Source organism: Palaemon carinicauda, chromosome 30 (assembly GCF_036898095.1).
Source record: "Palaemon carinicauda isolate YSFRI2023 chromosome 30, ASM3689809v2, whole genome shotgun sequence".
Lineage (NCBI taxonomy): Eukaryota > Metazoa > Arthropoda > Malacostraca > Decapoda > Palaemonidae > Palaemon > Palaemon carinicauda.
This window is the reverse complement of record NC_090754.1, coordinates 24815731-24837637: the sequence shown is the minus strand read 5'-3', so window position 1 is coordinate 24837637 and position 21907 is coordinate 24815731. Positions and strand designations below refer to the sequence as shown.

Sequence of the window (21907 nt, the reverse complement as noted above, 5' to 3'; positions counted from 1 at the left end):
TAAAAAAAAAAAAAAATTAAGAACATAGTTACTGTACACATATTTTACTGGCTGTTTAGTAAAAAATTGGATTTTGTCAATGTAGATTTGTTTCCTATTTGGAAGTTGAATTCACCAAATATCACTAGTTTCAAATTTTTAGAGCTGAAAATATTTTTAAAGAAGCCTGAAATAGAGTTAAAATGGGAAATGGTTCGTTATTTTGCTACTTGCATTCACAATGATTTACTCTTGTTACAGATCAAACAGAAGGCAACTCCCAAAGAAGGTTCTCTAAAAGCGGACAAAAAGAAGCACCGTTTTAGACCTGGCACTGTTGCTTTGATGGAAATAAGACATTATCAGAAATCTGGGAGTTTATTGATACCAAAACTACCTTTTTCCCGGCTTGTGAGGGAGATCTTTCAAAGCTTTGGCCAAAACTTCAGGTATTTTCTGTTTCAGTCTGTTCTTTAATTTACCATCCTGTTTTCATTGGAATGATTGATACTTTGTTAATTTGTATTTGATCCGTAACCGAAACACAAACCACGCTATTTACATTGGGTTTACCTTTTAGCGCAGCTGAAATGACGAGCCAATAGTTTTAACGACGGTTAATTACCCCCGCGCTAGTTAGTGGGGGGTAGGGGAAGGGTAGCTTGCTACCCCTCCCCCCCCCACACACCGGTGACTTGCTTCACTTCACTTTTGGCTCGGCGATGAACAGACGTGTCTGTCCATCGTCCTCGTTGACAGCCTTTAATCTTTTTTCTGCTTTTTCTTTACTACAGTTTGTGTGTGTGTTTGAATTTGACTAATTGTTATTATCTTTACTATGCGTACGTGCCCTGGTGTTGCCGGCCGCCCTTGTGGGACCTTTATGTCGGCCTTGGATACGGATCCTCACACCCTTTGCCCTCAGTGTCGGGGCCGATGGTGTGACCAGGAAAACATGTGTAGGGAGTGGTCTGCCTCCCAGTGGGAGAGGTTTGGCCGCCGGCGTAAGAAGAAGTCCAAGAGAGACCGTTCTCCTTCGGGGGTTGCCTTGAATGAGGAAGGTTCTCGGGACTCTTCTTTCGCCGCCCAAACCTCCTCCGAAGCTCCCCCTCGTCCAGCTCCTAAGGAGAGTCGGCCGAGTGGTAGCGCAGGCCCTAGTTCTGTTTCCCGACCTTGGGTGGGGGGGGGGGCGTCGCCTCCCATAGCGGGGTGGTTCCCCCTCCTCCTCCGGGGGAGGTTATTGATATTCGTTGTCTAATGATGATCTCTTACAGATTTGGGCTTCCCTGGGGCTTAAGGGCTTGCCCTCCAGGGTCGCCTTGATTGACCTTGTCTCGTTGGGGGCCGCCGTTAAGCAGTCGCCGGCGGTAGCAGAGGTAGACCCTCTGTCTATCGTCGACGTCGTGGTACCAGAGGCCTCCGACGGGGCGGGGCAATCCTCTGCAGGTGCAGTTGAGGATGATGGTGCTGACGGCTCTCCTCCCCCTTCCGTACATCCTTCGAAGGGGGAAGTGAGTCCTACGGGCTCTTCTGCTGTTCAGCTTCCCTCTAAGGGAAGTGCCTTGACTGAGACTCCCCTTCGGAGGACTGATGGTCCTGATGATCTTCCCCGTGGCCGCCTTCGCCGTAAGGCTCACCGTCCGCTGCGTCGCAAGGGCCTCCCTTCCCCTTATAAGGGGGTTAAGAGGCGCCTTTTTGGATCTTCTTCCTCCGAAGGGGACTCTCCTCGTCGTACTCAGCCTACAGCTCCTGCTCCTTTGGACCTCTCTGCAGACCGTTCTCCAACTCCCTTCTGGGGAACTCGTCACCCGACGGGCAACGGTCCCTTCGGGCAAAGGGATTCTTCCCTTTCACGTGCAGTGTTAGCGCACAGGCGCTCTCCTGCTCGTCAGCGCTCTCCTACTCGTCAGCGCTCTCCTGCTCGTCAGCGCTCACCTGTTCGCCGGCGCTCTCCTGATGTTCGCCTTCCTCGTCAGCGCTCTCCTGAGGACATCCTACATCCTGTGGTTCCTGAAGAGCGCGCCAGCATTCTTCTGCTCGCCCTTCTGCAGTGTTAGCGCATAGGCGCTCTCCTGCTCGTCAGCGCTCTCCCGTTCGTCAGCGCTCTTTTGATTGAGGATCATCGCCCTCCTGCTCGCCAGCGCTCTCCTGTGGTCTCTGACCATCCTGCAGTCCCTGTTGGACACCCTGCGCGCCATCAGTCTCCTGAGATCTCTCGCGATCCTCATCTTGTGTCTACTCAACATCGTCCGCGTTCTCCAGCGCGTGTTTCTAAAGCACATGTTCGCCCACGCGCCTACGCTCTTCCTGTTCCTGTTCGTGAACGCGCCGCGCCACCTCTTCCTTCACAGGATCTCACGCGTCGCCCCCTTGCTCGCCAGCGTTCACAGGCGATCCTAGTATCGCCTGTTCATCAGCGCTCTCCTACGCGTCAACGATCACCTGTTTATCGGCGATTTCCGGACCGCCCGCGTGATTTACAGCCTGCGCGCACGCGTTCTCCAACGCGTCGTCGACCAGAGGTTCTGGAAGGACATGGTTCGCCGTCTGCTAGCTCGTCATTGCGCGATCATTCACCTGCGCTTCCTGCACGCTATCACTCGCCAACGCGTCACCATGCGACAACGCGCCATCGCTCACCTGCGCGTCAGCGTTCTCCAGCTCATGACCGATTGCCTGCTGATTTACGTCGCCAGCGACCTTCCTCGCCCACGCGGCAACGCGTTCCCTTGCCATCGCGCCAACGCATTCGTTCGCCGACTCGGGCACGCGCTCGTTCACCTGTACACCCTCGCGCCCGCGCGACCATCGTTCGCGGCGAATTTCGCAGCCAGTGGTAACAGCAGGAACGCGTGTTCCTAGACAGCGCTCGGGATCGCCTCCATGCAAACGCAGGACTATAGTGCAGGACAGGGAAGACACTGCGGAAAGGTTAGTGCATCATTCTTCCCCCCCTTCTTTTCAGGCAGGTACTGTGGTGTCCACTCGAAAGGATCGCCCGATCCCTTTCCCTCCAGCGAGGATTTCAGACTCTGTGTCCGTGGAGCAACAGACTTGGTTTGGTCCTCTGATGCGGGCGTTAGTGAGGGTAATGAAGCCAGCACTCGCCGATCAGGGCAACAAACCAACAGCTGCCTCTCTTACGCTGAAGGGAAAGAGAGGAGTGGACTTCGTGGTGACTTCCCCCAGGGCGAAGCTGGTTCCCAAGAGGTCGGTCGCGAAGCCCCCTTCTCCTGCTCGAGCGTTTTCTCCTTCTCCCGTGGACGAGGCTTTTCCGTCCTCGGGTGAGTCCAGTGAAGCGGTAGTCTTCCCCTCGGCACCAAGGGGGGAGACTTCGCTTCATGGAGGAGAGTCGTCTCGTGAGGAAGGGGCTCCTCGAACCTCTTTGTTGGGATCCTGTATCCCTCCCAGGAGGGAATCCAAGGACTCCAAGACCTTCCCGAAATCATCTTCGAGGATTCGCCAGGAACCCGCGGCGCCCCGGGGGAACGTCCACGCTTCACCCCAGGAAGAGATTCCGGGGACAGGAGACTTAGCTGCCAGCGCGCAAGGAGGAGATCAGCAGGAATCCGAACATGCCTTCTGGCAGGTCCTGAGCCTGATAAGGCAACTTAACGGGCTTATGGACCCCGTGATCGCCCCCCGTGAAGGCAAGGACACTATCTTGGACGAAGTGTGTGACGTTCGGAAGGCCCCTAAGTCCAGTGCGGCTCTGCCCTGGTCTCGGGGTCTGAAGAGTGCCAGAGCTAGGGCCAACGCTCAGCTCGCGATTCTTGCCTCCTCCAGTCGTTCCTCTGCCGGGAACAAGCTCATCCCTCCTCCTCGTCTTCAGCAGAGGAGGTATTTCGAGATCTTGGGTGAGTCCAGCCTCGCTCTTCCTCTCCATCACTCCGTGGAGGAGCTGGCGAAGGGAGTTCCCCTTGAGAAGCTCTCTGCCCGGCAGGTGTTGTTCTCGGCGGCAGAGATCCTTAGCCATGAAAAGGTCGCGAAGTGTGCCATGCAAGCCACTTCGTGGCTGGACTTTTGGCTAGGAACTCTGGGCATCCTATTGCGCTCTGAGGACTTGTCCAAGGAGACCAATAGGAAGGCCCTGGAGACCTTCTTACTCTCGGGCACCCGCTCCATCGAGTTTTTGGCGCACCAGGTTACCACCCTGTGGGCCAACTCGGTGTTGAAGCGGCGCGATGCTGTGACCAAGAGATTCCATCCGAAGGTCCCCGCCGTGGATGTGTGCAGGCTTAGACATGCTTCCCTTCTGGGGGAGAACCTGTTTGAGCCTCAGGACATGGAGCGAACGGCTGAGAGGTGGAGGAAATCCAGCACGGACTCCCTCCTCCATAGGGCCCTTACAGCTCGGCCCTATAAGCCTCCAGCTCCGCCGCAACAGCAGCAGCAGCCTCGTAAGGCTCCGAAGCAGGCACCGGCAGTTAAGAAGGTGGTGTCTAAGCCCCAGCCCTTTCCAGCCAAGGTCAAGACGGGCGGTAAGTCCTCCAGGGGAGGCAAGACTCCTAGGGGTGGCGGCCGCGGCCGCAAGCCCTAGGGGTGGCGGTCCCCCTGCGTGTCCACCTGTGGGGGGATGCCTTCAGCGTTGCGTCCGCTGGTGGCAGCAACACGGGGCTGATGCTTGGACGGTCTCAGTGATCGGCCAAGGCTATCGCGTCCCGTTCACAATATCTCAACCTCCCCTGACAGCGAATCCAGTGTCGTTGAGCTCCTGTGCCACAGGGTCGGCAAAGGGGCTGGCCCTTCGGGCCGAAGTCGAGACCATGCTAGAGAAGGGTGCTCTCCAGGAGGTCGTCGATGGCTCCCCAGACTTCTTCAGTCGACTCTTTCTTGTAAAGAAGGCGTCTGGAGGCTGGAGACCTGTCATCGACCTCTCAGCTCTGAACGGGTTTGTCAAGCTAACCCGGTTCAGCATGGAGACAGCAGACACGGTCAGACTTGCGGTGAGACCACAAGACTTCATGTGCACACTGGATCTAAAGGACTCGTACTTCCAGATCCCAATCCATCCGTCTTCCAGGAAGTACCTGAGATTCTGCCTAGACGACAAGATCTACCAGTTCAAGGTGCTGTGTTTCGGTCTCTCCACAGCTCCTCAGGTGTTCACCAGAGTGTTCACCCTGATTTCATCTTGGGCGCACAGGAACGGCATTCGTCTCCTTCGTTATCTGGACGATTGGCTGATCCTAGCAGACTCGGAGTCGACCCTTCTTCGGCACCGAGACTGGCTTCTGGATCTTTGCCAGGATCTAGGGATCGTGGTAAACCTCGAGAAGTCTTCTCTGCAGCCGTCCCAATGACTGGTTTATCTAGGCATGCTAATAGACACCAATCTCCACAAAGCCTTTCCATCAGACGACCGGATAGCAAGGCTGAGGAGGGTGGCGGAACCCTTCCTCAGGCGAGAAGAGCTCCCCGCCCAATCGTGGTTGTGTCTCTAAGGTCACCTATCCTCTCTGGCCCGTCTGGTTCCAAACAGCCGCCTCAGGATGATATCCCTACAGTGTCGGCTCAAGTCCCGGTGGAATCAAGGATCCGATTCTCCAGACATTCTGATCCTGATGGGGTCTTTGGAACGGACGGACTTGCGGTGGTGGCTGGTCGACGAGAACCTGCGGAAGGGAGTGAGTCTTCTCGTCCTCCCCCCGGAATTGACTCTGTTTTCGGACGCGTCAAAAGAAGGGTGGGGGGCGCACGTTCTGAACCAGAGGGCCTCAGGCCTTTGGTCAGAATCAGAAAAGTGCCTACACATCAACCTGCTAGAATTGAAGGCCGTCTTTCTGGCTCTTCAGCAGTTCCAACGGTCCCTGGCGGGTCACTCCATGGTGGTGATGAGCGACAACACCACGGTAGTGGCTTATATCAACAAGCAGGGAGGCACTTTTTCGCAGCAGCTATCCCATCTTGCAGTAGAGACTCTGAGGTGGACCGAAATCCACTCGATAACACTCAGCTCGCTTCATTCCTGGCAAGAGGAATGTGCTCGCCGACAGTCTGAGCAGGGCCTCGCAGATAGTGAGTACCGAGTGGTCTTTGGATCCTCAGATAGCCAAGAAAGTCCTGACTTTGTGGGGTTCCCCGACTATGGACTTGTTCGCGACAGCGTTGAACTTCAAGCTGCCCCTGTACTGCTCCCCAGTCCCGGACCCCAAGGCACTCTGGCAAGATGCTTTCGAGCAACGGTGGGACAACATCGACGTGTACGCCTTCCCACTGTTCTGTCTGATGAGAAGGGTGCTCAACAGGACCAGACTATCGGTCAACTGTTCGATGACTCTGGTAGCTCCGCTATGGCATCACGCGGAATGGTTCCCGGACCTTCTGCAACTCCTGACGTAGCTCCCGAGGGAACTTCCTCCCCGACACGAGCTTCTCAGACAACCCCACTCCGGCGTCCCTCACAAGGCCGTGGCCTCGCTTCGACTTCACGCCTGGAGACTATCCAGCGTCTCCTCGCGGAGAGAGGCTTTTCGCAACAGGTTGCGGAGAGAATGTCTCGGCACCTGCGAAAGTCCTCTGAGGGAGTCTACCAAGCAAAGTGGAGAGTCTTTTGTGGTTGGTGTCATGGGAGGGGTATCTCTCCACTCGATGCCACTATTCCAGCAATAGCGGACTTCCTCGTTTATCTGCGGGAAGAATTGCGCCTTTCTGTCTCGGCAGTGAAAGGCTATCGCTCAGCCTTAAGCTTGGCCTTCAGGCTGAAGGGCGTGGATATTTCTTCATCGCTTACTCATACGTAGCTATGAGCTTACCTGCCCCCAGTCGGAAGTAAGACCTCCTCCTTGGAACGTGGTTCGGGTCCTCAGGTCTCTTAAGAGGCCTCCCTTCGAACCATTACGCCAGGCCTCCGATCGCCACCTGTCTTGGAAGACGGCTTTCCTACTCACTTTGGCTTCGGCCAAGCGGGTTAGTGAACTTCATGGTCTCTCGTACGACATCGCCCATTCAAGGGGATAGGGGGAGGTAACGTTCAGGTTCGTCCCTGAGTTTGTTGCCAAGACTCAGAATCCTGGAGTGCCGGATCCTCGCTTCGACTCTTTCAGGATCGCGAGTCTCCGTTCTGTAACAAGCGACCCAGACCAGCTGCTACTATGTCCAGTGAGGTGTCTGAGGCATTACTTGAAGAGAACGGCTGCAGTCCGTCCTCAAGTGCGAGCTTTGTTTGTGAGCACAGGCAGGACTAAGAGGAGGGTCACCAGGAACACCATCTCAGCTTAGATTCGAAGGGTTATCCACCATGCCTTTAATCCGGACCCTCCTCCGTCACGTCGCCCTCGGGCACACGATGTCAGGGGTATTGCTACATCCCTTTGCCTTCAAGAGAAACTTCTCTGTGACGCAGGTACTTCAAGCTGGGGTCTGGAAGCGTCAGACGACCTTCACAGCCCACTACCTGCAAGACGTGACCCACAGGAGCCTCGATACGTTTTCTATCGGCCCTGTGGTGGCTGCACAACAGCTGGTCTAACCTCAGGCTCCTTTTTGGACAAGTAGCAGTAGGTTGAGTGCGTTGTTACCCGGTCTTAGTCTGCGTGGATGAAAGAGTATGTCTGACCCTCACTTTCTTCATTCTCCCCTCTCTTGGGGAAGCAGCATCCTGGTCCTCGCATAGCTGACCTCGACCTCTGCAGGTAACCCATGCTTCTTTGTGCTCCTAGCATTAAGCTTAATACTGTTGCGTCCCCCATACCCTGACGAGGTGGTATTGGGAACGTCCTATCCTAGATTCCTATCTGAAGGTCTCAAGGTCAACTTCATAGGACGAGTCACACTCCTCCACACACTGCTTATGTAGGCCACTCGTTCCTAGCGATGCTAGGAACTTGTGAGGTACAGGGGCTCCTTTTCTCTAGTGCTGCTCACTGAGGGATTGAGCCCCCGGGCAAGCCGAAGTCAGTAAGGCTGGGGACTCTCCACCCTTCCTAAGGGGTAAGTCACCCAATGTAAATACTGTAGCGTGGTTTGTATTTCGGTTACGGAACAAAGGACAAATTGGAAGATAATTTGTATTTTTCCTAACCATACAAACCTTAGCTATTTACACATGTGCCTGCCATCCCTGACCCCCAAGTCAAGTCCTACCTCTAAGTGAAGTGAAGCAAGTCACCGGTGTGTGGGGGGGGGAGAGGTAGCAAGCTACCCTTCCCCTACCCTCCGCTAACTAGCGTGGGGGTAATTAACCCTCGTTAAAACTACTGGCTCGTCATTTCAGCTGCGCTAAAAGGTAAACCCAATGTAAATAGCTAAGGTTTGTATGGTTAGGAAAAATACAAATTATCTTCGAATTTGTCATATTTTTAGCAATCCTTGAGGCAAAATATTACTAATCCCTTTTTTTCTAATTTATTTAATTGTTTACAGAATACAACAGCTGGCATTAATGGCACTTCAGGAAGCAACCGAAGCCTACTTAGTGAACTTGATGGATACGGCAAATCTCTGCGCAATACATGCAAAGAGGGTAACACTCTTCCCCAAAGATATTCGACTTGCTCGAAGAATTCGTGGTGATATTTAGGATTCAGGAATCCTTGAGCTAACAAAACCATTTAATGATAAGGTGCCTTTGAATTTTTCTTTTAGTTAATCCTGCAGTGTTATTTGTCAGTTCAGTGAATACCCAATAGTTTGAAGTATTCTGAACATTTAAAGTAAAGGGGCTAGGAAACTGCTTGCAAATTGAAAATATCCTTCATTCAATGTTTTTCCCATACATAAGATGTCCAAGTAGTATTAATGTTTGGCAAGTATTTTTCCTTTAAAATTCTAGGCTGGAGAAAGTAGTGATTATTAATGATTGGTCATTCATGGGATACAAATGAGTCTATTCAATGTAAAATACATTGAATTATATACAGGATACTTTATCAATATAAAATTCACTGAAGTAACAAATTTTAGGGCAAAGTTTAGAGAAAAGCAAGAAATATGATTAAAGTATTTTTTGCAATGCATATATAAATTTGTATAATGTAATAGCTGTATTAATATCTTTGTGTATACAGTTTCTAAAACCCCACATTTCTATTTGAGCCATTGATTTTTTCTTTTTCTTTTTTTTTTACATTTAACCCCTGAATATTTTTTTTTAATTCTTAAAAATATAGGAAATCTGTTTATTATTTTATAAGGAATAATCTTATTTTTTTTAAGGTATTGTGATTTTAATAGAGTTTCAAGCATTTTATTTTTAAAACCTTTTCTTAATTGTTCAATTTGGTAAAATTGAAGAAAGAGTTGTTCACGCTATTAGAAATAACCATTTGCCTGTTTCAACTTGGGTAAATACTATACCAACCATCAATAATCTAGGTTAAAAGTACAGTGATACCTCAGAGTTTGAACTTAATTTGTTCCAAAACTTGTTCAAACATCAAATCAATTTTCCATTTAAGAATTGGAAATATTATCAATTGGTTCTTCATAAGCCATTTTTACACAATTTATAGTATAAATATAACAAACCGTGTAGTAAATAAAACCACATAAAAAAGATTATAAAAGCCTTTTCTTTAACTGATCAAGATAAGTTTATTTCTGCCTATGTTGTCAGGTGTTTCTATAATGAATTGATGCATTATCATCATACAAATTACCTGCCTTGCTAACTACTGCCTTATTTTTTTTTTTTTTTTGACAACATTTTGTAACTCCATTTTGCTATCATTTTCTATATCACTGAAACATGGGCAGGATCCCTTGACTCCTATTCTGGAGACATGTCCTCTTTTGCTGTCTAATCTGTTCATAGTGAGTTTTGGAGTTTCTCTGTCATTAGTGGTGTGTCATTGTCCATCAACATCCGAAAGGAAAAATATTCTCAACAACAGCTTTAGGCTTGGTTCAAAAATGCCCAATTTTGTCGTAGTTTGAAATTGTGATTATAGCTTACAAATTTCGCAACATATTTCTCATTAGCTTCTCGGTTTGAATGTCACTTCTCTTTTGACGAAGGAAAAATCTATTTCTGGGGAGAGACCTGTGTCGCCCGGTGAAACCCTTCCCTGTTTTTCCCTTCCCTTCTAAATTGTATCAATCCAGTCTTGGCTAACCACAAAATTTTCACTAGAATCTGCAACATAACTTGTTCCTGAGGTGTTTTTAATGGTTAGTATTTGCTTTTTCTGTCCACATTTGAAACACTCACCCGCCAACTTTTTTTTTTTTTTTCCTTACCCAGATTGATAATTTCTAAACTACCTCTAGTTTTTTTTGTTTTTTTTTAGAGATAACAGTCCTTTTGCCCTATCATCTTAAATTTTCAAAACTTTTTGGAGATATCAGTCATGCAGGCACTTCTTTCTGCCTCTTCAGTCATCATGATTTTGAGTTCTATCGTGGTTCTCAAAATCTTTTTTGTCTTATCACTGCTACTTCTAACCTTTCTAGGAGCCATTGCATATAGATAATCACTAAAATAAATGGAATGATGTTTTCCGGGTCAGAACTGCCTGAGAGGTACTTGTAAACTGGGCCAGTCACCTTTGTTAAGCATCTTGACTCATACAAGCTTTTTCAATTTGTTTGACCCATTTTTTTTTCAATCGGACAAAAAACTTAGAAAACTAAGTTTGATCACTGAATTATTAGAGTTTTGGACCGTTTAGTGTTTGAGATATTACTGTATGCCTACTTTTCTTTTGCATGGTTTGAGCAACTCTTGCAGTTTTAACAGAAAATAAATTCAAATTCAATACATTTTTTATTTTTCAACATTATTGGAAGGTTTTTAAGTGATGGAAAACTTGAGTAACATTCTGTAGAGCAAATTTATCTCAGTATTTTTAAGTTTTATGAGTAATTTTATGTTAGGTCAGGCTACTCTTGAAAAAGAAACTTATCCTTAATTGCCATAGTTTGGAAAATTTGAGCTGAAAATTTTTCATGTGTTAGAACTCCATAGTACAAATGGCCAGTTATAAGCAAAAATTGACACATTGTTTGGAAAATCTCGACAATGTAATACCTGATGCAGTCATGGTTAATTTTCTTTTATAATTAGGATAACAACATTATTAAATAAAGTGTATTTATATTTTATTTCTTTTAATTAAAAAATCCCATTTTCAAATATTGTAGCTAGCTATAGATCCCATCAAGGTTGGCTTCAGTTTACTGTTTTATATATTAATGAGGGTGGTTCATTATCAGGTTTTATTGTATTAGAAGTGTAGGTACAGTTTGCAGCAAAACTGGTGATACTTTATTTTTGTATTAGACAAGCGTTGTTCTTGCGTTGCCACTTAGTATTAAATCATATATTTCACTTGACAAACATGTTTAAGTATGAGGCAACATTGGTCAATTGTTATGTATCATGGGAAGATATTAGATTGCTAAAAAGATATTTCACGGTAAAATATTATTTCAGAACAAAAATAGAATTCATTACTATGGCACAAATTTCTCTGTTACTGTGACTCCGCGAGACTAATCTTGAAACTGTCTGTCTGGATGAAGGAGGTTGATTGGATTTAACCTACTTGGGCTGGATAGAAGGAAATTGGGAAAGAGGGTGTCAAGATGGAGAAGAATTTAGGCAGAGCCCTATAGTCTATTTATAACAATTTATGTGTTTGGGATATGAGTTCAAGGTTATTTTTGCTTATGTAGTTTTGTGTAAAGCAAATGTTAGTTAGGATTGTGATTTTTAAATTTGCAATAAATTATTATGTCATTACTTTTAGGTTATAGTTACTGCTACCTATACAGTATAGGTTTAGTCTCTCGAGTGATTTCTTGAGCTTGGGGAGAAAATAATAATTGAGTAAATAAGCAAGGTGGTGAGTTATCTTCGCTATTAGAAATACAATTAATTCTACCTCTGTATTATATTACTTTTACTTTACGAATGGAAGACTATAATTAGGTCAGACATTCACCCTAAGCTATTATGTGCACATTCTACAATCAGACAATAATAGCGTATCTTGAATAATAATGATAATGGCTCTGAAATCTAGGCCTATGCTATTGGTTTTACAACATACTAGGGCGTAGGCTATTTGTCAGGTAGTATCAATATATATTTTTCAATATTAATCTTACCCGATGATCATGTAGCTGTCAACTCCGTTGCCCGACAGAAATCTACGGTCGGGATACGCCAGCGATCGCTATCCAGGTGGGGGTGTACTCAACAGCGCCATCTGTGGTCAGGTACTCAAGTACTTCTTGTCAACAAGAACTCAATTTTTCCTCTGTCGTGCCGCCGGCAAGACCTACTTGGATACGCTGTTGATTTTGGAGTCTTTTGTTCACGATTTGGTGATGTATTTGCTCTAAAGTTTAGCCTTCGCTGTTCAGGAAGCTTTATCCTTAGCTTAGCAAGCTTTTGGAATTAATTTGATTTATTGGTTAACGAACTTTGCTTAATTTTGGAATTCCCCCTTGACTACTTCTAAATTCAAGATGTCTGACCATTCCCAAGTTCCTAAATACAGGCAGTGTAGTGTTAGGACTTGTACTAGGCGTCTTCCGAAGGCCTCTATAGATCCTCACACCGTATGTTCCAATTGTAGGGGTAAATCCTGTCAATTGGAAGATCGATGTGGGGAATGTGCTGGGCTTTCGGAATTCGATTTTAACGAATTCCTCAGATATGCACGTAGGTTAGAGAAGGAGAGAGATAGGAGGAGTTCTTCTCGCTCTGTGGATTTTTCTTCTCCCCATGCCCCTCAACCTTTTCCTTCCCCTGTGGTGGTGACTCCCGAACCTGCTACGAGTGCTCAGCCTGCAATGGCTGATATGTTGCGTGCCATTCAGGCTCTCGGTGATAAGGTGGAGTCGTTGGTTAGTGACCGCAATCAGCTCTTGGCAGATGTCAGAGAGCTGAAAGCGAAGAGTGCAGTGGGAAGTGTTAGTGCTAGTGATGTGCATAGTGTCAGTGTCAGTGTTGCGCATGAGGGTACATCTGTGCGTGCCAGTCGTCCTCCCAGTCCGGGACCTCTTGCAAGCTCCCAAGCCCAGGGGAGAAGCAATGTCGAAGGACCAAAGGGTTCGGCAGGCCTTGATCGGCGCACGGATGTATCCTCAGTGGTTGCGGACGTATCTGTTAAGGATCGTCCCATCCACATACAGACGAATGAGCCCTTACATTCCTCGTCTGTGGAAGAAGTTTCCAGGAGGAAACGGTGGACCAAGGTCTCACGACCGCTCAAACGTAAGGTCCCTTCCGAGCTTGTCCAACGGCCCAGGTGTAGCCACTGGGTCAGTTCGGACTCGCCACAGTCATCTGATGACTGCACACCTCCCAAGAGAGGTAGAGTGGTCCCTCAACAGGCTACTGCTCCGTCTGTTGTTGCTCCAACCACAGTAGACCCTAAGTGGTCCATGCTGCAGACTATGCAGTCTCAGCTTGCGGCATTCATGCAGGAGTATCATGCCGAGAAGTTTAACACCTCTCCTGTTAGCCTACAACCCGCAGAGGTTGTGCGCTCAGCAGATACTGCGGCTGCCTGCTCCCACACCCCACCTGTGAGAGCTCCTTCCTGCCAGACGCATGTTCTTGCTGCACCATCTGCTAACATGCGTGAGCTGCCGCATCAGGAGTTGCCGGGTTCCAGCACTATGCGGCATTCTCCTCAGCCCATGCAGCATGCTCTGCAGACCTTACAGCATGCTCCGCATACCATGCAGCATGAGCCGCATACCTTACAGCATGCTCTGCATACCATACCGCATGCTCCTCAGCCCACCGCAGACCCTCCCTCACACCAGCCCTCTGCTTTTGTTGTTGCCAGCTCGCAGACTGTCCAGCAGAGGCTTGATGTTGGATCCGCAGGTACGCATGCACCCGTTCTGCAGGATTCAGCCGGTCAGCTTGCTGCTCTGCCTTTGCCACTCACAACTCAACTTTCGGAGGATGATGTATTGGATGATGAAGCTGCTCATCTGGATGAACCTCACTCTGATGTTGAAGGACACAAGTCTTCGCCACCCTCCTTAGACTTTCGCAAGGTCCTTGCTTTGTTCAGGGACTTGTATCCTGAACATTTTGTGTCTGCAACCCCTCGTTCTCCTCCCTCCGAGTTTGCTCTGGGCATGCAGTCTGCTGCGCCTGCCTTCACCAAGCTTGTTCTCGCCAGATCATCTAGGAGAGCTTTGAGGGTTATGGGGGACTGGTTGCATTCCAAGAAACAACTGGGAAGGACCTCTTTTGTGTTTCCTCCTCCCAAGCTTGCTTCTAAGTCGAGCGTCTGGTATGCCACGGGAGAGGAACCTGGCTTGGGGGTTCCTGCCTCTGCCCAGGCCGACTTCTCAAGTCTGGTTGACTCTCCCCGCAGGTTGGCTATGAGACGTTCGAAGATCTGCTGGTCCTTTTCAGATCTTGATCATCTGTTGAAGGGAGTCTTTCGTGCCTTCGAGATATTCAACTTCCTCGATTGGTGTTTGGGAGCCTTAAGCAGGAAGACTTCCCCTTCAGATAAGGACTCGGCCATGCTGATCATGTCTAGCATGGACAAGGCAATTCGGGATGGGTCTGGTGAACTTGCGGCTTCATATGTATCAGGAGTCCTCAAGAAGAGAGAACATCTTTGCTCCTTCTTATCTGCTGGTATCACTCCTTGCCAGAAGTCAGAGTTGTTGTTTGCTCCTCTCTCCAAGTGTCTGTTTCCGGAGGAGTTGATTAAGGGGATGGCTGCCTCACTTATCCAGAAGGATACTCATGATCTGATGGCTTCTCCTGCACGTAAGGCTAAAACCTTACCTTCCGTGCCTAGACCCTTCCGCCCTGCAGCAGTTGATACACCTGCTTCTAGGTTCATCCCGCCCTTTCGTGGCAGAACCTCCAGCAGAGGAGGTACCCGTGCAGACAGTCACCGTGGCAAGTCCAAGAAGGGTTCCAAGTCCGCAAAAGGCAAGTTTTGACTGCCTTCCTCTCCAGACAGCAGTAGGAGCCAGACTCAAGACCTTCTGGCAAGCTTGGGAGAGCAGAGGTGCAGACGCTCAGTCTGTGAAGTGGCTAAGGGAGGGATACAGAATTCCGTTCTGCCGCAATCCCCCTCTAGCTACATCTCCCATCAACCTCTCTCCCAACTACAAGGAGAAGGACAAGAGGCTAGCGTTGCAACAAGAGGTGTCGCTCTTGCTACAAAAGGAAGCAGTGGTCATAGTCCGGGACCATCAATCCCCGGGCTTTTACAACCGTCTCTTCCTGGTAGCCAAGAAGACAGGAGGTTGGAGACCGGTGCTGGACGTCAGTGCTCTCAATGCTTTTGTCACCAAGCAGACGTTCACGATGGAGACGATGAAGTCGGTCCTAGCAGCGGTCAGGCAGGAGGACTGGATGGTCTCGTTAGACCTGAAAGACGCATACTTTCACGTCCCCATCCATCCAGACTCCCAACCTTTCCTGAGATTCGTCTTTGGAAAGGTTGTGTACCAGTTCCAAGCCCTGTGCTTTGGCCTAAGCACGGCACCTCTTGTGTTTACCAGACTGATGAGGAATATTGCGAAATTCCTTCACTTGGCAGACATCAGAGCCTCCCTCTATTTAGACGACTGGCTTTTAAGAGCTCCCACAAGTCGTCGCTGTCTGGAGAATCTCAGATGGACTATGGATCTGACCAAGGAACTGGGCCTCCTGGTCAATTTAGAGAAGTCCCAGCTCGTCGCATCCCAGACCATTGTCTACCTGGGTATGGAGATTCAGAGTCGAGCTTTTCGGGCTTTTCCGTCGGCCCCAAGGATCAACCAAGCCCTAGAATGCATCCAGAGCATGCTGAGAAGGAACCGATGCTCAGTCAGGCAGTGGATGAGTCTAACAGGGACACTTTCATCGCTGGCCCTGTTCATTGAGTTAGGGAAGAACAGCATTCTTCTCAAGGAAGGTCTACCTTTGGCTGTTCAGACCCCCGACCACCGTCTCTTCTCGGACGCATCAGACACGGGCTGGGGTGCGACATTGGACGGACAGGAATGCTCGGGAACATGGAATCAGGAGCAAAGGACACTTCACATCAATTGCAAGGAGTTGTTGGCGGTTCATCTGGCCTTGATAAACTTCAAGTCCCTCCAGCTAAACAAGGTGGTGGAGGTGAACTCCGACAACACCACAGCCTTGGCTTACATCTCCAAGCAGGGAGGGACTCATTCGAGGAAGTTGTTCGAGATCGCAAGGGACCTCCTCATCTGGTCAAAAGATCGAAAGCTCACGCTGGTAACGAGGTTCATTCAGGGCGATATGAATGTCATGGCAGATCGCCTCAGCCGGAAGGGTCAAGTCATCCCCACAGAGTGGACCCTTCACAAGAATGTTTGCAGCAGACTTTGGGCCCTGTGGGGTCAGCCAACCATAGATCTGTTCGCTACCTCGATGACCAAGAGGCTCCCGTTGTATTGTTCTCCGATTCCAGACCCAGCAGCAGTTCACGTGGATGCCTTTCTGCTGGATTGGTCCCATCTCGACCTGTATGCATTCCCGCCGTTCAAGATTGTCAACAGGGTACTTCAGAAGTTCGCCTCTCACAAAGGGACACGGCTGACGTTGGTTGCTCCCCTCTGGCCCGCGAGAGAATGGTTCACAGAGGTACTGCAATGGCTGGTCGACGTTCCCAGGACTCTTCCTCTAAGAGTGGACCTTCTACGTCAACCTCACGTAAAGAAGGTACACCCAAACCTCCACGCTCTTCGTCTGACTGCCTTCAGACTATCGAAAGACTCTCAAGAGCTAGAGGCTTTTCGAAGGAGGCAGCCAGAGCGATTGCCAGAGCAAGGAGGACATCCACTCTCAGAGTCTATCAGTCTAAATGGGAAGTCTTCCGAAGCTGGTGCAAGGCCAATGCAGTTTCCTCAACCAGTACCACTGTAACCCAGATTGCTGACTTCCTGTTACATCTAAGGAACGTAAGATCCCTTTCAGCTCCTACGATCAAGGGTTACAGAAGTATGTTGGCAGCGGTTTTCCGCCACAGAGGCTTGGATCTTTCCACCAACAAAGATCTACAGGACCTCCTTAGGTCTTTTGAGACCTCAAAGGAACGTCGGTTGTCCACTCCAGGCTGGAATCTAGACGTGGTCCTAAGGTTCCTTATGTCATCAAGATTTGAACCTCTCCAATCAGCCTCTTTTAAGGACCTCACATTAAAAACTTTTCCTCGTGTGCTTGGCAACAGCTAAAAGAGTAAGTGAGATCCACGCCTTCAGCAGGAACATAGGTTTCACATCTGAAACGGCTACATGTTCCTTGCAGCTCGGTTTTTTGGCTAAAAACGAGCTTCCTTCACGTCCTTGGCCTAAGTCGTTCGAGATCCCAAGCCTGTCCAACTTGGTGGGGAACGAACTGGAGAGAGTACTTTGCCCAGTTAGAGCTCTTAGGTACTATCTAAAAAGGTCAAAACCTTTACGAGGACAATCAGAAGCCTTATGGTGTGCTATCAAGAAGCCTTCTCTACCAATGTCTAAGAACGCAGTTTCTTACTACATCAGGCTTCTGATTAGAGAAGCACATTCTCATCTGAAGGAAGAAGACCTTGCTTTGCTGAAGGTAAGGACACATGAAGTGAGAGCTGTGGCTACTTCAGTGGCCTTCAAACAGAACCGTTCTCTGCAGAGTGTTATGGATGCAACCTATTGGAGAAGCAAGTCAGTGTTCGCATCATTCTATCTCAAAGATGTCCAGTCTCTTTACGAGAACTGCTACACCCTGGGACCATTCGTAGCAGCGAGTGCAGTAGTAGGTGAGGGCTCAGCCACTACATTCCCATAATCCCATAACCTTTTTAACCTTTCTCTTGAATACTTTTTATTGTTGTTTTTGGGTTGTACGGTCGGCTAAGAAGCCTTCCGCATCCTTGTTGATTTGGCGGGTGGTCAATTCTTTCTTGAGAAGCGCCTAGGTTAGAGGTTGTGATGAGGTCCTTTAGTATGGATTGCAGCCCTTTATACTTCAGCACCTAAGAGTCGTTCAGCATCCTAAGAGGACCGCTACGCTCAGTAAGGAAGACGTACTTAATAAAGGCAGAGTAATGGTTCAAGTCGACTTCCTTACCAGGTACTTATTTATTTTATGTTTGTTATTTTGAATAACTGCTAAAATGAAATACGGGATACTTAGCTTCTTTGTTAACATGTATGCTGGTCTCCACCCACCACCCTGGGTGTGAATCAGCTACATGATCATCGGGTAAGATTAATATTGAAAAATGTTATTTTCATTAGTAAAATAAATTTTTGAATATACTTACCCGATGATCATGAATTAAAGAACCCGCCCTTCCTCCCCATAGAGAACCAGTGGACCGAGGAGAAAATTGAGTTCTTGTTGACAAGAAGTACTTGAGTACCTGACCACAGATGGCGCTGTTGAGTACACCCCCACCTGGATAGCGATCGCTGGCGTATCCCGACCGTAGATTTCTGTCGGGCAACGGAGTTGACAGCTACATGATCATCGGGTAAGTATATTCAAAAATTTATTTTACTAATGAAAATAACATTTTAATCAAATCTTGTAACTTATAAAGGTAGTTTATCAGGCCATAAAGTAGGATTTGTGAAATTTCTGTACAGTCTGGGTGTAGTATACTTCGTCTTCATTTACTTCCTAGGCCTGTAGGTTTAATAAGACTTATATAATCGAGAAGAGTGAAGTTCAAGTCACGTAAGAGTCAGGTGAGGAGAGGCAAATTGGGCTATTTAAGGGGTTAACTTGCTAAGTAAATCTACTGAGATAAAACTTACTAAAGGTATTGATAAATCAAATGATAGATAATACAAAAGTTATAGGTTAAGTTAATGATATACCACTATGATTTATTAAAACAAATACATAGGCTAATGTGAAAAACAAACAAATTCCAGTTAAACATTTAGAATGAAATTTCATCTTTTAAAAGGGCAGAATATTTTAAAAGTACCGAATGTTGAGGATAATAGGGAGGCAGATATAATTGCTGCTGCAGGTGTTGAGGTGCCGGTGGTGGGAGATGAGAATTAGAGAGAGATTACAAGAGAGGAAGTGAGGAGAGCACTAGATGAAACGAGAGTAGGAAAAGCATCTGGTATGGATGGTGTGAGAGCTGAGATGTTGAAGGAAGGGGGTGTGACTGTACTTGAATGGTTGGTGAGATTGTTTAATATGTGTTTTGTGTTGTTAATGATACCAGTAGATTGGGTTTTTGCATGTATTACACCACTATAATGGTAAGGGAGATGTGCATGAGTGTTGTAATTCAAGGGGTATTAGTTTGAGTGTGGTGGGAAAAGTATATGGTAGAGTACTGATTAATAGGATTAAGGATAAAACAGAGAATGCAATCTTAGAAGTACAGGGTGGTTTTAGAAGAGGTAGGGGTTGTATGAATCAGATTTTTATAGTTAGGCAGATATGCGAGAAATATTTAGCAAAAGGTAAGGAGGTGTATGTTGCGTTTATGGATCTGGAGAAAGCGTATGAGAGAGTTGATAGGGAAGCAATGTGGAATGTGATGAGGTTATATGGAGTTGGTGGAAGGTTGTTGCAAGCAGTGAAAAGTTTCTACAAAGGTAGTAAAGCATGTGTTAGGATAGGAAATGAAGTGAGCGATTGGTTTCCAGTGAGAGTGGGACTGAGACAGGGATGTGTGATGTCGCCGTGGTTGTTTAACTTGTATGTTGATGGAGTGGTGAGAGAGGTGAATGCTCGAGTGCTAGGACAAGGATTGAGACTGGTAGACGAGAATGACTATGAATTGAAGGTAAATCAGTTGTTGTTTGCGGATGATACTGTACTGGTTGCAGACACGGAAGAGAAGCTTGGCTGATTAGTGACAGAATTTAGAAGGGTGTGTGAGAGAAGGAAGTTTAGAGTTGATGTGGGTAAGAGTAAGATTATGAGATGTACGAGAAGGGAAGGTGGTGCGAGGTTGAATGTCATGTTGAATGGAGAGTTACTTGAGGTGGTGGATCAGTTTAAATACTTGGGGTCTGTTGTTGCAGCAAATGGTGGAGTGGAAGATGATGTACGTCAAGAGGGAATGAAGGATGCAAAGTGTTGGGGGGCAGTTAAGGGAGTAGTAAAAAAAATTGAGGGTTGGGCATGAATGTAGAGAGAGTTCTGTATGAGAAAGTGATTGTACCAACTGTGATGTATGGATCGGAGGTGTGGGGAATGAAAGTGACGGAGAGATAGAAATTGAATGTGTTTGAGATGAAGTGTCTAAGGAGTATGGCTGGTGTATCTCGAGTAGATAGGGTTAGGAACGAAGTAGTGAGGGTGAGAACGGGTGTAAGAAATAAGTTAGCAGCTAGAGTGGATATAAATGTGTTGAGGTGGTTTGGCCATGAGAGAATGGAAAATGGCTGTCTGCTAAAGAAGGTGATGAATGCAAGAGTTGATGGGAGAAGTACAAGAGGAAGGCCAAGGTTTGGGTGGATGGATGGAGTGAAGGAAGCTCTGGGTGATAGGAGGATAGATGTGAGAGGCAAGAGAGCGTGCTAGAAATAGGAATGAATGGCGAGCGATTGTGATGCAGTTCCGGTAGGCCCTGCTGCTTCCTCCGGTGCCTTGGATGACTGCGGAGGTAGCAGCAGTAGGGGATTCAGTGTTATGAAGCTTAATCTGTGGTGGATAACTGGGGAGGGTGGGCTGTGGCACCCTTAGCAGTACCAGCCGAACTCGCTTGAGTCCCCTGTCAGGCTGGGAGGAACGTAGAGAGGAGAGGTCCCCTTTTCTGTTTCATTTTAATTTTCTGTTTGTTTGGACAATTCTATCCTGTTCGTAATACTAGGCAGGCAGATAATTCTAATAGCCATGCCTTCAACATCATGAGGCTCAATACTACACAGTATTCTAGAAGCTTTATTCCAGCTGTTACCAAGTCGTGGAATGATCTTCCTAATCGGGTAGTTGAATAAGTAGAACTTCAAAAGTTCAAAGTTGGAGCAAATGTTTTTATGTTGACCAGGCTGACATGAGTCTTTTTATTGTTAATATATGACATATCTGTTTTTGACGTTAATAGTTTATATAGGACATACAGTATCTGTTTTGACGCTGTTACTGTTTTTAGAATGATATATTGTTAATTTATTCTCATCATTTATTTATTTCCTTATTTCCTTTCCTCACTGGGCTATTTTCCCTGTTGGAGCCCTTGGGCTTATAGCATCTTGCTTTTCCAACTAGGGTTGTAGCTTGGCTAGTAATAATAATAATGTTGGCTACCCCCCAAAATTGGGGGAAGTGCCTTGGTATATGTATGTATGATTATTATGTTAAGGCAAACTAAGTAATGAAAGTGAAACCTGTTGAAATGTGCCGTTGATAACAATAAACAGTATGTGTATATATATATATATATATATAGAAAGAGAGAGAGAGAGGTGATGAATATATAAGTATGTGAGTCTAGGTTGTTTATTCATTCTGGGAATAATGTCAACCAGTCTATTACAAATATTTACTCACATAGACTTCTAAGGTGATAAGCATTGGCTTATGATGGCATGTCTACTATTGAGAACGGAAAATGATTATGAAAATTAATGCTTAATTATATAGTTAGTTAACTTTTTCTTATTCGGTTGTGTAGCGGGGTCTTAACCTCCCAGGATAGTTTTTCTATCTTTCTCCTTGATTGTATCGTTTTAGTCATATATAGACAGTTGTTTTGTCGATGTCAAGATGATTGTTTATGTCTACTTTGATCTGAAAATCTGGTGAAATACTGCACAACTAGAGTTTCTATTTCCAGTTGCGGATGGTTACCTCCCAAAACCTACAGAAAAATTGGTAGCTCCTATCATGTTTTGGCAGGTGACTAGATGAGTAGAATTAGAAGTACTTTTTGAGTGTCGCCATGAAATTGCCACTTGATGTCTGGATAGGTCCCAATCACAACTTCACCTTCGATACATTCTTTACGTCATCACGGTGGTTAAAGAGTCGGATTCGTTAAGTATTTAAGTTTTTCATTTCTTCCACAATTAAAGATTGTGTTTA

The 21907-nt window shown here is 47.0% G+C and overlaps 1 protein-coding gene across 1 annotated transcript in view; it reads left to right on the top strand.

Moving 5' to 3' along the window:
- LOC137622929 (histone H3-like) overlaps positions 1-9929 on the top strand; it is an 82506-nt gene extending 72577 nt beyond the window's left edge. The window contains exons 3-4 of the mRNA XM_068353499.1: positions 241-428; positions 8344-9929. Of these exons, the coding sequence (XP_068209600.1) occupies positions 241-428; positions 8344-8500 (345 nt within the window). The 3' untranslated portion in view covers positions 8501-9929. The remainder of the gene's footprint in view (positions 1-240; positions 429-8343) is intronic.
- Positions 9930-21907: the final 11978 nt, after the last annotated feature.